The 20,208-nt window shown below is 45.2% G+C and overlaps 1 protein-coding gene across 1 annotated transcript; it reads right to left on the reverse strand.

The window, feature by feature from the left end:
• Positions 1 to 14,858: 14,858 nt before the first annotated feature.
• Positions 14,859 to 19,361, reverse strand: LOC138358485 (G-protein coupled receptor Mth2-like). Its single transcript, XM_069316478.1, has 2 exons — positions 18,005 to 19,361; positions 14,859 to 15,756 (listed from the first exon to the last, which is right to left on the reverse strand). Exon 1 carries the CDS (start codon positions 19,104 to 19,106, stop codon positions 18,063 to 18,065), a length of 1,044 nt encoding a protein of 347 aa, XP_069172579.1. The 5' UTR covers positions 19,107 to 19,361; the 3' UTR covers positions 14,859 to 15,756; positions 18,005 to 18,062.
• Between the last annotated feature and the right edge of the window lie 847 nt (positions 19,362 to 20,208).

Below are 20,208 nucleotides of genomic sequence, written 5' to 3' on the forward strand. Positions count from 1 at the left end.
TATTTTCATTTTGTCCATAGCGCATGAGCTGGAACTAATCTTCGTTAAACACCATATTATTTTCTGTTGCCCATAGAAAGACCTGATCTACATCTGATTCGAGGTTTGCTGTGTCCTCTATGTTGCCTACTCTTATGAAGATCCTAGTGTCATCTGCAAAGGATGATATAGTGCTATAGGTTGTGTTCTTGTCTATGTCCGATATGAGGATGAGAAAAAGTACTGGAGCAAACACAGTACCCTGGGGGACTGAGCTCTTCACGGTTGATGGGCTGGATTTTATTTTGTTGACTATTACACATTGTGTTCTGTTAGTCAGGAAATTGTAGATCCATCTGCCTATTTTTCCGGTAATTACTTTTGAACGCATTTTATGTGCAATACCACCATGGTCATTTATCAAAAGCTTTTGCGAAATCTTTGTAAATTACATCAGCATTTTGTTTGTCTCCCATAGCTTCTAATGCCATATCATAGTGGTCCAGCAACTGCGACAGGCAAGAGCGCCCTGTTCTGAAACCATGTTGTCCGGGGTTATGCAGATGCTGTGATTCCATGTATTTTGTGATCTTACTTCTTAGCACTCTCTCAAAAATTTTTATGATGTGCGATGTTAGTGCTATCGGTCTAATTTTTTGCCTCTGCCTTATTTCCTCCTTTATGAAGTGGTGCTATCTCTGCTGTTTTTAGTATATCAGGGATAACGCCAGTATCTAGGCTTTGTCTCCACATAATGTGGAGGGCCTGTGATAGTGGTTTTTTACAGTTCTTGATGAATATGGAGTTCCAAGAATCCGGGCCTGGTGCAGAGTGCATAGGCATACTGTTTATGGCTTCTTCAAAATGCAGTGGGGATAGGGTGACGTCTGATATATGATTTGATGTTGGTATCATATCCATGAAAAGCTCATTTTGGTTAGAAATCTTTAGTGCGTTTAATGGCTCGCAGAAAGCAATCGTATTGCTTCCTCAGTAGCTCGCTCATTTCTTTGTTGTCATCGGTGAAAGTTCCATCTCCCTTTCGTAGGGGCCCGATACTAGATGTGGTTTTTGATCTTGATTTTGCATAGGAGAAAAAATATTTCTGATTTCTCTCTATTTCACTGATGGCCTTTTGCTCTCTTTGCCTTTCCTGGGTTTTGTATGATTCTTGTAGCTTGAGTTCAATTGTTTCTATTTCTCTACCTAACCTTCTTCACCGTTCTTGAGATAGGGTGCGACTCTCAAGTTGTTCCGCGATTCGCTTTCTTTACCTATATAGGGAACGACGTTCTCGTTCCAATCTGCATCTCTTCCTCTTTTTTCTTAGGGGTATGCGGTTTGAACATATTTTTAGTGCTACTGAGCTTATTTTTTCCAGGCACTGGTTCAGATTTGCATTTTCTAGCTGTTCTTCCCAGTTTATTTCTGTGAAGTCCTTGTTTATTTGCTCCCAGTTTATCTGTTTATTATTGAAGTTGAATTTGCTGAAATCTCCTCCACCGGGAATCTGGACTGGTTTTGAAGGTCTATTCCCCATGGTTGTCATAACTTTAATTAAGTTGTGATCTGAGTAACAGGTATTTGTAATCATTATGTTACTGATCAATTCATCATTATTAGTGAAAATGAGGTCCAGCGTGTTCTCCTTCCTAGTTGGTTCTACTATTTGCTGGTTTAAGGCAAACCTGTCGCACATCCGTAGCAGGTCATTTGCATGTGCCTGTTCATTTAGGCTACTTCCTGGTATTCTTTCTGATATTACTGTATTAGCCAGGTGATTCCATTTCAGGTGCCGTAGGTTGAAGTCCCCAAGCAGGATGATGTTCGGAGCTGGATTTGTGACGTTTTCCAAGCAGTATTCTATTTTCATTAGTTGGTCTTTAAACTGCTGAGGGTTTGCCTCCGGTGACTTATATACAAGGAAAATAAGTACATTTAGGATCTCTATTTTGATTATCAGCACTTCCACTATATCATTTGAGGTGTTTAGCAGCTCAGTACAGATGAGTGTGTCTTTGATGTAGAGGCTGACCCCACCCTGAAGCCGGTGTTTCCTATCACATATGAAAAGATTGTACTCTGAGATCCATATTTCACCATCATGGTAGTCCTTTGTGTGGGTTTCTGTTAGGGCTGCAAACACTGCATTTGCCTCATGAAGGAGACCATCTATAAAGTGAACTTTGTTGGATTTGCGTGTTTTTATACCCTGGATGTTGGCATATATAAATGATGTTATCGTGTTAGTGGAAGTGCTGGATGCCTTACTTCGTGATAATATCTGAGGCTCTGGTAAGGAGGCCACTGTGTTTGCGTCCTCTCCAGCATTTGACCGAGTTGGTGGTAGAGTCTGGTCATTTTTAGCCATTCTTCTCCTCCTCCTCTTGCTAAAAAATTATCCCGGTCGATGTAGTGGTGGGTGTTTTCATAGTGGCAGTGTTGCTACCACGTATCGCTCTCTTAATTTGTTTTGTTCACTTGTTAGATTGCATTACTTGCATTTTCCCACTAGTTATCTTACAGTAGAGGTAATTACCTAAGTGTAGTTACAGGATGAGAGCTACGCTCGTGGTGTCCCGTCTTCCCAGCACTCTTTGTCATATAACGCTTTGAAACTACTGACGGTCTTGGCCTCCACCACCTTCTCCCCTAACTTGTTCCAACCGTCTACCACTCTGTTTGCGAAAGTGAATTTTCTTATATTTCTTCGGCATCTGTGTTTAGCTAGTTTATATCTATGACCTCTTGTTCTTAACGTTCCAAGTCTCAAGAAATCTTCCCTATCGATTTTATCAATTCCTGTTACTATTTTGTATGTAGTGACCATATCACCTCTTTTTCTTCTGTCTTCTAGTTTTGGGATATTTATTGCCTCTAACCTCGTAGCTCTTGCCCTTCAGTTCTGGGAGCCACTTAGTAGCATGTCTTTGCACCTTTTCCAGTTTGTTGATGTGCTTCTTAAGATATGGGCACCACACAACTGCTGCATATTCTAGCTTTGGCCTAAGAAAGGTCGTGAACAATTTCTTTAGTATATCGCCATCCATGTATTGAAAAGCAATTCTGAAGTTAGAAAGCGTGGCATAGGCTCCTCGCACAATATTCTTTATGTGGTCCTCAGGTGATAGTTTTCTATCTAGAACCACCCCTAGATCTCTTTCTTTATCAGAATTCTTTAAAGATTTCTCACATAATATATAGGCTGTGTGAGGTCTATGTTCTCCTATTCCACATTCCATAACATGGCATTTATTAACATTAAATTCTATTTGCCAAGTGGCGCTCCATGAACTTATTTTGTCCAGGTCATCTTGAAGGGCATGACAATCATCTAAGTTTCTTATCCTTCCTATTATCTTAGCATCATCAGCAAACATGTTCATATAATTCTGTATACCAACTGGTAGATCATTTATGTAGACAATAAACATCACTGGTGCAAGAACTGAACCCTGTGGTACTCCACTTGTGACATTTCTCCAGTCTGATACATTGCCTCTGATCACAGCCCTCATTTTTCTATCAGTCAGAAAATTTTTCATCCATGTTAGAAGCGTACCTGTCACTCCTCCAATATTTTCCAGTTTCCAGAACAACCTCTTATGTGCAACTCTGTCTAGTGTCTAGAGGTGTCTAGTTTCTGTTTCTGGGCACTAGTTACCTGAGTACATTACACCTGCTTGATGGGGTTCTGGGAGTTCTTCTACTTCCCAAGCCCGGCCCAAGGCCAGGCTCAACTTGTGAGTGTTTGGTCCACCAGGCTGTTGCTTGGAGCGGCCCGCAGGGCCACATACCCACCACAGCTCGGCTGATCTGGAACTTCTCTTAGAAAACAGTCCAGTTTTCTCTTGAAGATGTTCACGGTTGTTCCGGCAATATTTCTTATAGTCGCTGGGAGGACGTTGAACAACCGCGGACCTCTGATGTGTATACAGTGCTCTGATTGTGCCTATGGCACCTCTACACTATTTGGAAGAATACACACACAGTGGGTACTGGGGTGGGCCTACCTCCAAATGGCCCCTTGGTAAACTAAAAATAAACCAATTTTAGCTCAAATAATCTATGCTAGGATTCTTGGAAACCATTGTGGCACCACAATTGCCCTTCTTGGTCTCTGTCTACCGATTGTTGTAATGCCTGGTGGCCTCTGTCTACAGACTACTATGGTTCCAAATTTCTGTGATTTTGGTGTTTTGTTTTTTGCAAGAAATATATATTTATTATATATGTTATGTTTTCCACATTTTCAGCACATCAGTGTCTACTTACTGCTGAAGCAAGTACCTTCATCAGGGTTCCCGAAGATCATATCTTAGAAGGGTCGACGACGTCCATTATTTTGAAGCCAGTGGACCCCACAACCATCCTCTGAGTGATAGTGGACCCCACCCTCATCCTGTTGGTGGCAGTGGACCCCACACGTATCCTGTGGGTGGTAGTGGATCCCACACCCATCCTGTGGGTGGTAGTGGATCCCACACCCATCCTGTGGGTGGTAGTGGACCCCACACCCATCCTTTTGGTGGTAGTGGACCCCACACCCATCCTGTGGGCGGTAGTGGACCCCACACTCATTCTGTGGGTAGTAGTGGACCCCATACCCTTCCAGTGGGTGGTAGTGGACCTCACAACCATCTTGTGGGTTGTAGTGGATCCCATTCACATCCTTTGGGTGGTAGTGGACCCAACACCCATCCTGTCCTTGGTAGTGGACCCCATACCCATCCTGTGGGTAGTAGTGGACCCCATACCTATCGTGTGGGTGGAAGTAGACCCCACACCCATACTGTGAGTGGTAGTGTAACACATACCCATCCTGTGGGTGGTAGTGCACCTCACACGCATCCTGTGGGTGGTAGTGGACCCCACAGCCATCCTTTGGGTGGTAGTAAACCCCCCACCTATCCTGTGGGTGGTAGTGGACCCCACACCCATCCTGTGGGTGGTAGAGGACCTCAGAACCATCATGTGTTTGGTGGACCCCACACCCGTCCTGTGGGTGGTAGTGGACCCCACACCCGTCCTGAAGTTGGTAGAGGACCTCACAACCATCATGTGGGCGGTTGACCCCACACCCATTCTGTGGGTGGTAGTGGACCCCACACCCATCCGTAGGGTGGTAGTGGACCCCACACCCATCCTGAGGGTGGTAGTTGACCCAACACCCATCCTGTGGGTGGCAGTGAACCCCACAGCCATCCTGTGGGTGGTAATGGATCACATACCCATCCTGTGGATTGTAGTGGACCTCACAACTATCATGTGGGTTGTGGACCCCACACCCATCCTGTGGGTGGTAGTGGACACCACACCCATCCTGTGAGTGGCAGTGGACCCCACATCCGTTCTGCGGGTGATAGTGGACCCCCCACACCCATTCTATGGGTGGTAGTGGACCTCACACCCATACTGTTGGTTGTAGTGGACCCCACACCCATCCTGTAGGCGGTAGTGGACCCCACACTGATCCTGTAGGTAGTAGTGGACCCCATACCCTTCCTGTGGGTGGTAGTAAACCCCACACCCATCCTGTCGGTGGTAGAGGACCCTACACCCATCCTGTGGGTGTTAGAGGACCCCATACCCATCCTGTGGCTAGAAGTGCACCCCATACCCATCCTGTGGCTAGAAGTGCACCCCATACCCATCCTGTGGGTGGTAGTGTACCTCACACCTATCCTGTGGGTGGTAGTGGACCCCACACCAATCCTGTTCTTTTAGTGGACCCCACACTCATCTTGTGGGTGGTAGTAGACCCCACACCCTTCCTTTGCGTGGTAGTGGACCTAACAACCATCAAGTGGGTTGTGGACCCCACACCCATCCAGTGGGTGGTAGTGAACCCAACACCCATCCTGTTGGTGGTAGTGAACCCCACACCCATCCTGTGGGCGGTAGTGTACCCCACACTCATCCTGTGGGTAGTAGTGGACCCCATACCCTTCCTGTGGGTGGTAGTGAACCCCACACCCATCATGTCGGTGGTAGTGGACCCCATACACTTCCTTTGGGTGGTCGTGGACCCCACACACATCCTGTGGATGGTTGTTGACACCATACTCATCCTGTGATGCTAGTGGACCCCATACCTATCCTGTGGGTGGTAGTGAGCTCCACACCCATACTGTGGGTGGTAATGGACCCCACACCCAACCTGTGGGTGGTAGTTGATCCCATACCCATCCTGTGTGAGGTAGAGGACCCCACACATCCTGTGGGTGGTAGTGGACCCCATACTCAGTCTGTGGATGGTAATGGACTTAGCACCCATCCTTAGGGTGGTAGTGGACCCCACACCCATCCTGAGGGTGGTAGTGGACCCCACACCCATCCTTAGGGTGGTAGTGGACCCCACACCCATCCTGTGGGTGGTAGTTGACCCAACACCCATCCTGTGGGTGGCAGTGAACCCCACAGCCATCCTGTGGGTGGTAGAGGATCACATACCCATCCTGTGGATTGTAGTGGTCCTCACAACTATCATGTGGGCTGTGGACCCCACACCCATCCTGTGGGTTGCAGTGGACCTCACAACCATCAGGTGGGTTGTGGACCCCACACCCATCCTGTGGTTGGTAGTGGACCCCACACCCATACTGTTGGTGGTAGTGGACCCCACACCCATCTTGTTGGTTGTAGTGGACCCCACACCCATCCTGTAGGCGGTAGTGGACCCCACACTCATCCTGTGGGTAGTAGTGGACCCCATACCCTTCCTGTGGGTATTAGTGAACCCCACACCCATCCTGTGGTTGGTAGAGGACCCCATACCAATCCTGTGGGTGGTAGTGGACCCCACTCCCATGCTGCGGGTGGTAGTGGACCCCATACCCCATCATGTGGGTGGTAGTGGACCCCATACCCATCCTGTGGGTGGTAGTGGATCCCTTTCTAATCCTGTGGGTGTTAGTGAACCCCACACTTATCCTGTGGGTGGTAGTGGACCCCATACCCATCCTGTGGGTTGTAGTTGACCCCACACCCATCCTGTGGGTGGTATTGAACCCTATACCCATCCTGTGGGTGGTAGTGGACCTCTCAACCATCCTGTGGGTGGTAGTGGACCCCACAACTAGATAGGTTTTAAGCGTCATGATAAATCTTGTTTCCTGTTGGGTTCGTGCTGATTATATGAGTCTGTTTATATACTGAAGTGCGTTATATGCTACATAATGATGCCTAACAGTGTTTTCAGGCACTTGTTCAGTTGGAGCAGAAAGCTCGCTACAAAAGGTATTCATCTTACCTTGTGTAAATACTCTTGCACAGTAATTGGTCAGTAAATACGTGTGAAATATGCAGTGATGGAATGTGAAGTGTGAGGAAAATACATATTGAAGGTTAGAACTCATGTATACACTCACAACAGCTTACTGAGTCAACCCTGGCAACAGAAGCACTCACCAGACCTCATTTACACACTCACAACAGCTTTCTGAGTCACCCCTGGCAATAGACACACTCACCAAAAACTACACACAATAAACAACTCTTAAACTGGTCTGTAAATTGGTAAGAATATTGCATTAATAATATGAATGAAATAGTTAAACAAAAACCGACAAATAGAAGGTTAATAAAACCTCAACATTACAGAACGCTTATTATCTTATTTAAGTTTACACTCAAAATATATACACGTGCAAATGAAATACACTTAAAAAAGTACAAACAGCATGTGGATTATACTTGAAATAAACTTGTGCTATGTTTACATTATTGTAAATAATATTTATAATATATAACATTTGTTCAGTTTTGTAACAGATTGCTTATTTTAAGGTAAATAATGCCTTAATGTTTAACAATATAACCTTGGTGTGACATGTCCTGTCAGGCAGTCACCAGGGATGTGGCTACACAGTCCATCTACAGTCATCAGGGATGTGGCTATAGACAGTCTATCTACAGTCACCAGGGATGTGGCTATACACAGTCACCAGGGATGTGGCTATACACAGTCCATCTACAGTCATCAGGGATGTGGCTATACACAGTCTATCTACAGTCACCAGGGATGTGGCTTTACACAGTCACCAGGGATGTGGCTATACACAGTCCATCTACAGTCACCAGGGAAGAGGCTATACACAGTCCATCTACAGTGACCAGGGATGTGGCTATACACAGTCCACCTACAGTCACAAGGGATGTGGCTATGCACAGTCCACCTACAGTCACCAGGGATGTGGCCACACAGTCCATCTACAGTCACCAGGGATGTGGCTATACACAGTCCATCTGTCGGAAAATCCGACTCCATGTAATAATATCATGCAATTGCAGATAATATTGCTGCGTTGTATAAACAAGTGACCCATAGAAAATGTAACTTGTAGTGGAACTTTCCGTCTATAGAAAACGGGATATCATTGGCACATACTATTATAAATTCACCACCTATTATGGTGGGAATAATTCTTAAATACATTAGTCTTTGGACTTTTACCATCATAAAACATTCTCATTTAAATTAACTTAATTATCAATATTAAAATAAAGTAAATGTGACCTTTCTATCACTTTCTGATATCTGGACAATGTAGGCCAGTAGCGTCAGTGAGGAGGGAGTGGTCAGCCATTGTTGTTCTTAGACCAGAGACGCACGGGAGTAAATTCGGCTCCTGTTAATTTCTCTTGGACGAAGTGTTATGGAAACCAAAGGTCTGCCATCATGAACACGCTGTCAACATAATCAAGGAAAGTGTTCTACCGAAACACATTTATCTAATCATTTTTGGCCATTAATGTCAGTAGATAGGGCGGACAGGTTAGAATGCGAACAGCCTCTTAAAAAAAGGTAATTAAACCTTGGTCTTTCTGATTCATTGTACAGTGTTTTCTCTGATATAGCTGTCATATATTAGGACTCTGGCTTTACAGCTAGTGTGTGGGGTGTTGGATGGAAGCTCATGCTATGGACTATCATTTGAGGCTAGCCAGAAGTCTGTGATTACTCTGTAGAGGGAGTTACAGACTTTTCCTGTTTCTGTGAAAATAGGATGGGAGTTGAGAGTGAGTGGTGTGAGAGGATACTTGACTAAAACCGTTAGAGGTGGTGGGGACAGTGGAGTAAACGTCGCCCCCCCCCCCCCCACCATGTGAGACAGGCAGACATTGTCTTTAGGCCTCCCCCTCCTTGTGACGTCACGGGACGCCTGAGGGTGAGGAGCGCCTGTTATTGGTTTAGGCATCTCCACCTCTAGCTGAATTTTGGCGCGAACAGCTGCTATTGGTGGTGGTACCAGAGAGTGTGCCGGCTTTGTGCTGATTGGTCAAGACAAAGTAGGGGGAAAGATATAGGCATTTTGAGTTCCCATAGCCCACCAAATGTTTAGTTTGAGCTGGGCAGAGAGTTGAGAAAGACGTAGCTGGGGGTTGGAGGTGGGTGACGGGGGGGGGGGTGCACCCCCCCCCCCATTAATCGCTGTGTCATCCTTTGTTACTCATCGTGGATGGCACTCCTGCCATCCTGGGTTGTGTCAAGGCCCAATGTGCGTGAAATTGGGGCCCATGAGTACGGAAGGAACAGTAACAAGCTAAGAGACAGTTTACAGTGTTCACCATGAGGCAGCTGGCAGGCCTCATGGTATATCAGATTGTTCCCTCACATCGAGTCTGAGTGTCCTGTCTAGTGTTGATGGACAATGGACAATTGGTGGAATATGGGCAGTGAAATTGTGGTGATTTTACTGGCCCCTGTTGGACTTTGTAATCCACCTTGTTGGGTCCGCCATGTGGTGACGCCGCCGGCCACCTTGGCCAGCCGGCCGGGGAAGGGGGGCACCCTCCAGGTCAGCAGCGCGCCGGCCACCCCAGGCCACCCGTGCGCCAAACCCCCACCCCACCCCGCGCGCCAGATCAGCCCGGGTGGGGTGCTGTGACGTCACAAGCTACCCGTGGCCACCCCCTTAGGGCCACGAGGTGGCCACATGCCTTAGCCACTTTCCCTAGACAGTCTAGGGCCACACCTAGTCGACACACGAGTAGCGAACTGGGTGTTCTACAGCCAGAGGGGTAGTGACCAGGGAAATGTATGTTGTGTTGAGGATTTAAAGAAACGTGAGTACAGTAATCATTGTGTAACAGTGTCTCAGGACTAGTGGAAATTCCGGTAAAAGCTGTGCTGTCCCATAGCTCTGCCAGGCTACGGAAGCAGCTGAGAGACAGCTGTCAGTGGCACGTCCAGGTGACTGGTAGGGCGGTACCTGGAGATGGATGTTGTACACGGGACCACACTGTAGATATATAGCTATATATTAGTGTGTAGACTGACTCGGGTATGTAACCGGTCAGTGTAGAGATCAACCATATAAATGATCCAGTCTGTCGATTCCATATAATTGTTCAGATTTGATTAATGCCATTATAGTACAACATGTAAATTAATCATTGCAGAGGTAGGCAGGACAGTGTTGCAGGGATGTCAGTGGACACCCTGAGGTCTGTGTAGTTAGGGATACATTTTTCTGGTGATATAATTTTCATTGATTAAATGAATGCCATTTCTATGTGTTCATTTGCATGTTTTTATGTACTGTGTTGTGTGGTGAGTCAGTAGATGAGATTGCTGACTGATTGCCTAATGATGTCATTAGCATGTGGGGTATGCTGACGGCATCATTATGCTGTAGGTTTGTGCAGTGTTGTTATCAGGTATACAATATTACTGCCCTAGGAACTGTGTGGAGGCTTTAAGGGGCCTCTTTGATTATTCAGGGGAATTCACAATACTTAATGAGAGCAAGCAATTGATTTGTTAATTGCCTAATTAAGAGAATTAGTGCCAGCTGTCCGCGTAGCGACGGTGCTTTATATTAACGTAAATTGTCTTGCTGAAGGAGTCCTTTGCAACGGTAGCAAGATAAGGGGGCAGTAATATTGTTATACTCTTGTTGTTGCATAACCGTGTGTCATTACTGTGTGGGCACAGTAATTAACGAGTTGCAGTACCCGCAACCATATGTGGGCAGTGCATTTATATTGTTATGCATGCCGTAGTAAGTGTGACCTATGTAACACTGGGGTTACTTTGTTTCTTTAAGTTGTGTTGAGGACTTAAGGATTCAGTGAGCTGATTAAAAGGGTAATTAACTGGATAAGGGGTGCACATTTATTGTTGAGAGAGTGAGAGCTGTTATAGGAGAACAGTATTGAGCTTGAGTGAAATACGTTTCGGGTGTAATTAATTGTCCGTGTGACAACTATTTTATCACTCTAGCTAATTATGTAATTAGCCTTCTCATCATGAATTTACGTAGTGGGAGAGGATCTGTCAGAGTCTGTCAGTATTTGTGTTAACGTAATTTGCTCGGGACTAATTACCTTTCTGGGGTAGAGCAATTAGTGGATCATGATAATTAGGGGAGTAATTAACTCCTCTCCCATGAATTCACAGTGTTTGATGAGACCTGCTTAGGCAGTGGGAAGTGAGACGTATTTATGTATGATTAATTATCGGTCCTGGTGACAGTTAATTAATTGCTCGGAATTAATTAGGGTAATTAACACTCAGTAAAGTAAATTTTGACACAGACTGTTGAGAAGCTACCAAGTTAGGGTAGGCTTAGTTAACGTAACTCAATTGGGATGTAATTAGTGGTCCTTTTGACCTTAATTAAGAATTACTCACTGAATACTTGCAAGGAGTCGAGTGTGATGTAATATAACAGAGTTTTGAGGTATTGTTAACAAGATGACTTTTATTAAGAGAAACAAGTGTTAATGATTAACGTAGAGTACCATCCTGTTGTTGTCTATGAGAGACAATGGTTGTGATTAACGTAGTACTTTGTTGCTGACTGCTGTGATCAGTCAATTAACGTAATTAATCACATAATCAATTTTGCAGTTGATTGAGGTAACTTCTTTTGTTTATCGTCTGGTGACGAGAGTAGAGTAACTTAGGGATTACTGGAGCTGTGTCCCAGAATTCCACCTGGCCTGACTTTGTTTACTGTGATAGGGGAAGTCACTGTTGGACTACCCGCCTAGTTACGGGGGTCACTCCTGTTTGGAAGGAGGACCCTTAAGCTTGTGATTATAGTTTTCTGTTACCCTGAAGCCGTGACAATATTGATTGCTAGCTAGCGCCATCAGTGGGCATCCGTCATTGTGCAGTTAGTTCACTGGTCAGCCCGAAGTGTCAGCAAGATGGAGACTGCTGTCATTTCTCGAGGGGCTGCTGAATAGTTGTGTTGAAATGCCACTGGATGGACATTAAAGTAATAAGGCACTCTCTGTAGTGTAACTTAGTCTGTGATATTTTTTTTTTTTATTTGCAATATTGCGTCATCAGTGGGCACACCTGTGTTCAGGTTAGTTCAGTATGCAGCCGCACAGCAAGGGTTGCTATTTAGCTGTTTGTTATAGTGCCACTGGATGGACATTAACGTAATGTAAACTCGGTAATGTAGTAGTTTATTCTCTTGTTATTAATAAATTGTTATGTTATAGAAAACGGTCTTTGATGTCAACCCTTTAACCATTCTTTTCCACCCATGTTCTGCTTTATACGATTGAATGTTGAGGTGATATTTTGATATGACGGCTGTCATTGGGAATTCGAATTCCAATTCATAGCGCCACATCAAATATAAATATTGATTGTGAGAACCCGTCGGTTACCCTTTATTGGTTTTAACGTCCTGTTTAACTAGGAGGAGCCAGCGGCCTATTGTGGACAGGTTTTCACCCCTGGTGGTGGATGCCTGGCGGTTTGCTCCCGCTTTTCCTTTTTCTATTGGACTCATGCTTAACTGCCGTGAGCAGCCTTTAAACTTGTAGTCCACCTCCTAAGGGAGGTAGGCGTAGAAAAAAATCTCACACACAGTCCACCTACAGTCACCAGGGATGTGGCTATACACAGTCCATCTACAGTCACCAGGAATGTGGCTATACACAGTCCATCTACAGTCACCTGGGATGTGGCATTACACAGTCCACCTACAGTCACCAGGGATGTGGTTATACACAGTAAATCAGCAGTCACCAGAGATGTGACCACACAGTCTATCTACAGTCACCAGGGATGTGGCTATACTCAGTCCATCTACAGTCACCAGGGATGTGGCTACATACAGTCCACCTACTGTCACCAGGGATGTGGCTATACACAGTCCATCTACAGTCACCAGGGATGTGGCTATACAGTCACCAGGGATGTGGCTATACAGTCTACCTACAGTCACCAGGGATGTGGCTATACACAGTCCATCAAACAGTCACCAGGGATGTTGCTATACAGTCTACCTACAGTCACCAGGGATGTGGCTATAACCAGTCCATCTACAGTCACCAGGGATGTGGCCACACAGTCCATCTACAGTCACCAGGGATGTGGCTATACATAGTCCACCTACAGTCACCTGGGATGTGACCACACAGTCCATCTACAGTCACCAGGGATGTGGCCACAGAGTCCACCTACAGTCACAAGGGATGTGGCCACAGTCCATCTACAGTCACCAGGGATGTGGTCACAGTCCATATACAGTCACCAGGGATGTGGCTATACACAGTCCACATTCAGTCACCAGGGATGTGACCACACAGTCTACCTACAGTCACCAGGGATGTGGCCACACAGTCCACCTACAGTCACCAGGGATGTGGCCACACAGTCCACCTACAGTCACTAGGGATGTGGCCACACAGTCCACCTACAGTCACCAGGGATGTGGCTACACAGTCCACCTACAGTCACCAGGGATGTGGCCACACAGTCCACCTTCAGTCATCATGGATGTGGCCACACAGTCCACCTACAGTCACCAGGGATGTGGCTATACAGTCACCATGGATGTGGCTATACACAGTCCATCAACAGTCACCAGGGATGTGGCTATACAGTCTACCTACAGTCACCAGGGATGTGGCTATACACTGTCCATCAACAGTCACCAGGGATATGGCTATACAGTCTACCTACAGTCACCAGGGATGTGGCTATACACAGTCCATCTACAGTCACCAGGGATGTGGCCACACAGTCCATCTACAGTCACCAGGAATGTGGCTATACACAGTCCACCTACAGTCACCAGGGATGTGGCCACACAGTCCATCAACAGTCACCAGGAATGTGGCTATACAGTCTACCTACAGTCACCAGGGATGTGGCTATACACAGTCCATGTACAGACACCAGGGATGTGGCTACATAGTCCACATCTACAGTCACCAGGGATATGGCTATACCGTCTACCTACAGTCACCAGGGATGTGGCTATACACAGTCCATCTACAGTCACCAGGGATGTGGCTATACTCAGTCCATCTACAGTCACCAGGGATGTGGGCACACAGTCCATCTACAGTCACCAGGGATGTAACTATACTCAGTCCATCTACAGTCACCAGGGATGTGGCCACACAGTCCACCTACAGTCACCAGGGATGTGGCCACACAGTCCACCTACAGTCACCAGGGATGTGGCCACACAGTCCACTTACAGTCACCAGGGATGTGGCTACACAGTCCACCTACAGTCACCAGGGATGTGGCCACACAGTCCATCTACAGTCACCAGGGATGTGGCCACACAGTCCACCTACAGTCATCAGGGATGTGGCCACACAGTCCACCTACAGTCACCAAAGATGTGGCTATACAGTCACCATGGATGTGGCTATACACAGTCCATCAACAGTCACCAGGGATGTGGCTATACAGTCTACCTACAGTCACCAGGGATGTGGCTATACACAGTCCATCAACAGTCACCAGGGATATGGCTATACAGTCTACCTACAGTCACCAGGGATGTGGCTACACAGTCCATCTACAGTCACCAGGGATGTGGCCACACAGTCCATCTACAGTCACCAGGGATGTTGCTATACACAGTCCACCTTCAGTCACCAGGGATGTGGCCACAAAATCCATCTACAGTCACCAGGGATGTGGCCACACAGTCCACCTACAGTCACCAGGGATGTGGCTACATAGTCCATCTACAGTCACCAGGGATGTGGCTATACTCAGTCCATCTACAGTCACCAGGGATGTGGGCACACAGTCCATCTACAGTCACCAGGGATGTAGCTATACTCAGTCCATCTACAGTCACCAGGGATGTGGCCACACAGTCCATCTACAGTCACCAGGGATGTAGCTATAGTTAGTCCATCTACAGTCACCAGGGATGTGTCCACAAAGTCTATCTACAGTCACCAGGGATGTGGCTATACACAGTCCACCTACAGTCACTAGGGATGTGGCTACACAGTCCATCTACAGTCACCAGGGATGTGATCACACAGTCCACCTACAGCCACCAGGGATGTGGCCACACAGTTCATCTACAGTCACCAGGGATGTGGCTACACAGTCCATCTACAGTCACCAGGGATGTGGCTACACGGTCCACCTACAGTCACCAGGGATGTGGCCACACAGTCCATCTACAGTCACCAGGGATGCAGGTGACTGTGGATGAAAGAGGAGCGTCAGAGGCAGAATAATCCCCGACGACAGAGCCAGTACGCTTGGGGAGAATTGTGTGAAGCTCTGGTCCGGCATCAGTGGAAGCCTCAGGAACCCTGGTGGGTGCAGTAGTATCCCAGGTTGCAATCCTTTTGACCTTGTCGTGGAGCAGTTGTCTAGCGCGCGTGCCTGGGAACTCCCAGGGCGTAGGTTCGAACCCTCATCACGGCTTCTGTGGATTTTCTCATTGATGCATCACGACAGTGTGATTACTGTCTGTGTATCTGGGAAATATTATATCCTCAAATGGCTCACTTGTCCGTCTTTCTAATGCAACCAGAGACCTGAAAGTTAGAACAATTATCTTTATGAGTAAATTGTGTAATGTTTATACCTGATGGAATGTATAGTTATTTATTGGTCAATGTCTGAGGGCGCGAACTGTGGCACCTAATAAGTGTTGACAAGTGTTGACTTAAGCTATAGACACTATAGCTTAAGAATGACTGATGTATATAATAGTGTAACACATGTACTAGAAATAATAAATTAGCTGATAAGCTACCTATACTCCAGCTGGATATTTCGAATTATTAAGGAATTACTGTCACAAAAAGCTAGGTTATTAACAAGCATTTTAAATCCCATTGAAACCAGATCCATGGTAGATGAGCTGTGTTTAGAGTGATGGTGATCCTGGGTAGTAGCCCATATATATATCTCTTGATGTAAAGTGCTCAGCTGAGAACATTTATGTATCTTCATGGCACAAATAGTTTACATTATTCATCGAATTGTCTTATCAAATGAACAAATCCACAAGGGCCGTGACGAGGATTCGAACCTGCGTCTGAGAGCATCTCAGCATCCATTGTCTTATTATCCTAATTTAAGGTTGCCTGGCCAATATAAGCTTCCACGTTCCAATTGTATGCTGTAAATTGTTTCTGTGGCTGTAACACCTGATCACTTGAGTCACACCTGAAATGATCTCTATAAATCACTGAGGAATAAAGCTTCGAAATCCAAATCAAGATCTATATAAATAAAAATGTAAATGTTCGTTTGTTCAAAATCGCTAAACTCCGAAAGTTCTTCACCAATTGCAATGAAAAATTTTGACACAACGTTCCATTGTCACCCGAGCGTGTTTTTATAAACATACTATATAGATGTCAAGTCTGTGATGGGAAAAAAACATGCTCTTTTTTTTAAACTGTGTTTTTCATATGTGGGAAATCTTTGAAACCTCTTTACCGATTGCATTGAAATTTTGATACAACGTTGCATTCGAATAGGCGCATGTTTTTATATACCTACTATATACATGCCTCACCTGTGACAGGAAAAAAACATGTTTTTTTTTTTTTAAACAGCATTATCTGTTGGATGTAAGAGCAACATAGGCTGTAATCTCTGAAAGTTCTTCACCAATTGCTTTGAAATTTTAACACAACGTTCCATTCGAATACACACGTGTTTTTATATACCTACTATATAATTGCCACACCTGTGACAGGTAAAAACATTTTTTTTCACAGCATGATGTGTTTCACGTAATAGCAACACATGCCATACTAAATATGTTACAATTCCATTTCAGTGTTTTTGATTGCATTGATAAATTGAATTTTCATAAATTTTTATTTATTTTCATTTTGATTTAATTATTTTGTGTGACATTGCATTGGAATTGAGCTGTGTTGTTTACCATACTGTTCATTTCGTGAGTATAGTTTATATTCTTTATTTTTTTATTGTTTTACATTTCGTTTTTTTAACTGTTCTACTTATTTTTCAGTGATGGGAACATCAGATCATTTGATGTTCCCATTTTTCTGATGCGAACAGCAGGTCTTTTTGGAATGCATCGAACATGGAAGTGGGGAATGGTGGGGAGAATGAGGGGACAGGAGTGGGGAATGGTGGGGAGGACGAGAGGACGGGGAAAGGGGGGGGGTAATGGTGGCGAGGACGAGGGGACGGGGGAGTGGGGATAGATGAGGACGAGGGGACAGGGGAGTAGAGAGTGGTGGGGAGGACAAGGGAACAGGGAAATGGGGGATAGTGGGGAGGACAAGAGGACGGGGAAGGGAGGTAATGGTGGAGGGGATGGGGGAGTGTGGCATGATGAGGAGGACGAGGGGAAGTGGGAATGGAGAATGACGGGGAGTACAAGGGGACAGTGGAGTGGAGGATGAGAGAACGGGGGAGGACAAGGGGACGGGGGAGTTGTGTATGGTATGAAGACGAGGGGACATGGGAGTGAGGAGGACGATGGGATGGGGGTGTAGGGAATGGTGGGGAGGACAGGGGAACAGGGAATAGGGAATGCTTGCTGACAGGGAACAGGGAATAGGGAAGGCTGAAGGCTTGTGGCTCAGCAACGCACGCGCGTTGCTGAGCCACAGCAATATGTGGTAGGGCACATCTAGTAAAGTATAAAATTATAATGATTACGCGTTATACTGTTATTATGATGCTCTCTTACATATATAATGTACTGTAATTTTGACTCTTATAAATGTGCAACTATTTATGAATACATATTTTATATTTGATTTAAATATTCTGAGAAGTAAAGTAACTAACCGTTTATATATGTGTGTGGAGTGGTGACCATTGATGAGCCGAAGAGGCCCTGGACGCGCTACAGGTTGTCTGACTCTGTGTGCCCAGAGGCGGGACAACTGTCGACGCAGGATGCCTCCTGCCCTGACCCTGGGAATGGTGTATGTGGACCAGGATGAGAATAAACTTGCTGAAGACAATACCGGCAGCGCTCCTGCACGTCCCTCCACACCTTGCTCCTGTAGGTGAAGGTCAGGAAGATGAAGGCTCCCTGCAGGGTGTTGAGGACCACGAAGACATACCAGACGGCCTGCAGCTGCAGGTAGCCAGCCACGATGCCAGTGATCCAGGTGAGGCCCATCAGCACGGCCAGTCGCACATAGAGCACAAACTGTTTCTTATTTTGTGGACTCGAACTCTTCCGCAGCGTCCACTGTCTGCTGGTACCGATGGTGTATGAAGTAATAAGGAAAAACACAACATTGAGAGCCATGACTGTAAATAATGGAGCACCAAAGAACACCAACAAGGCCTTGCGTTTCCCGAACCAGCACCAACGTTGACCAAAGCTGGGCAGGAACTGAGGGGACAGACCTGCAGGGGCGGTCTTGTCAAGGGTTACTGTGACCACCACAGCCAGGGCGGGAAGCAGCCAGCCATACACACAGTAGAATAAGAACTTGCTTCGCTGTCTCCCAGATGACACTCGCAGCTCATCTTTAGCTTGTCGAAATGTCAGCCACACGTCAAAGGCCATGATATTCATCCAGCAGAAGGCGGCAAGGAAGGAGTAATACATTATGACTGCCGAGATGTAACATCCTGTCGTCTTAGGCTCGAGGTAGGTGCTGAAGATGAAGATGGTGTAGGCGGTGAGAAGAGAGAGGCAGAGGGACGCCAAGCACTTGCCCGGAAGGTTCCTAAGACGAGGCAGCAAGAGGAAGGCAGCCAGGTGCAGCAGGAGACACAGGCAGGACAGTCCAAGACCCGCCAGTGATACCCAACCCAACACCAAGGAGAACTTGTGTGAGAGTTCCTGTGGCTTGCACACAAGAACGCCACCTTCAGTTACCTCGTACTCTCCCACCTGGTAACTTCGAGCATAAGCTTCTACAGTTAGCATTCTGCTCTCGTTCAATGTGAATTCGCCTTCAGACAGAAGTATTTTATCACAGTTTAGTGTTTTATTTGTTTTGTCTACCTCCCTTATGTTCCTCCACAAAACATTTCTGCACTTGTTTAAAAAGTTATCATAAACTTCACCGGGCTGGCAAAGGTTTACAATTCCGACATTATTACCACCGCTGTGGTAACCAAAATCAATTAATAGACCGAAAGAACGTCGAAAGGGTTCACAAAATCTAGAGCAATCACTTAAGGGGGCGTCTGGTTATTATAATGAAAGTTGTTCAATGTCAACCAATATTATTTTTCTAGTTGTATATGAAAAGTGCTTAAATTGTCCCAAGTTTCAGTACTGCAGAGTAAATAGAAAGGGAGTTTTTTTTTTTTTTTTTTTTTGAACGTTTTTTACACATTTTCAAGTCCACACTTCAGAACACACGTTTCAGATAAAATTATTCTGTGACACTTTTCTGACACATTAGCATATAATAAAAGATTTGGGGATTTAGAATTTCCAAAACATCTTTAGTTTTCCTAATACAAATGTTCAAAGTTCCCCAAAATTTTGTTGCAAATATGGCATGTTTATTGCTATTATAAAATCAATAAATGAACTTAGAGAAAAATGAAAGCCCCCCAATGTAGAGACATGCCCTCCACATATACTGTGTAAGTTTCATGTAAATTGAATAAAAAAAGAATGAGTTTTGTAAACGTTTGTGTCAATTGAAAAAAAAACAGAAATGAATAAAGTCTAAGGTTCTAAAATCTGTGGCTGGGTTTGACATCAACCAATTTTCTCCAAAATTGACATCCTTACAGATAGGCTTACGTACAGTCAGGTGTTTAAGTTTGATGCAAATCGCCCCAAAAAAAAAGAAAAAAAAAATATTAAAAAAAAAAAAGAAAAAAAAATCCTTTTTTTTTTTTTTTTCCTTAAAATTTTTTTCCAATTAAACTAATAATAATATTTGTTTAATATATGCTATTGTGATAGCAAAGAGTTGTAGTTATGATTTCAGTTGACACTTTTGATTGATAATCGATTTTGACCATTTTTGCATAATTTTTACAACTACTTCAATATTTTTTTTCTCCCT

The sequence above is a fragment of the Procambarus clarkii genome, chromosome 83 (genome assembly GCF_040958095.1).
Source record: "Procambarus clarkii isolate CNS0578487 chromosome 83, FALCON_Pclarkii_2.0, whole genome shotgun sequence".
Classification (NCBI taxonomy): Eukaryota; Metazoa; Arthropoda; class Malacostraca; order Decapoda; family Cambaridae; genus Procambarus; species Procambarus clarkii.

Coding starts and splice junctions, on each gene's coding strand:
- LOC138358485 (XM_069316478.1), bottom strand. CDS start 19,106: ATGCTAACTGTAGAAGCTTATGCTCGAAGTTACCAGGTGGGAGAGTAC.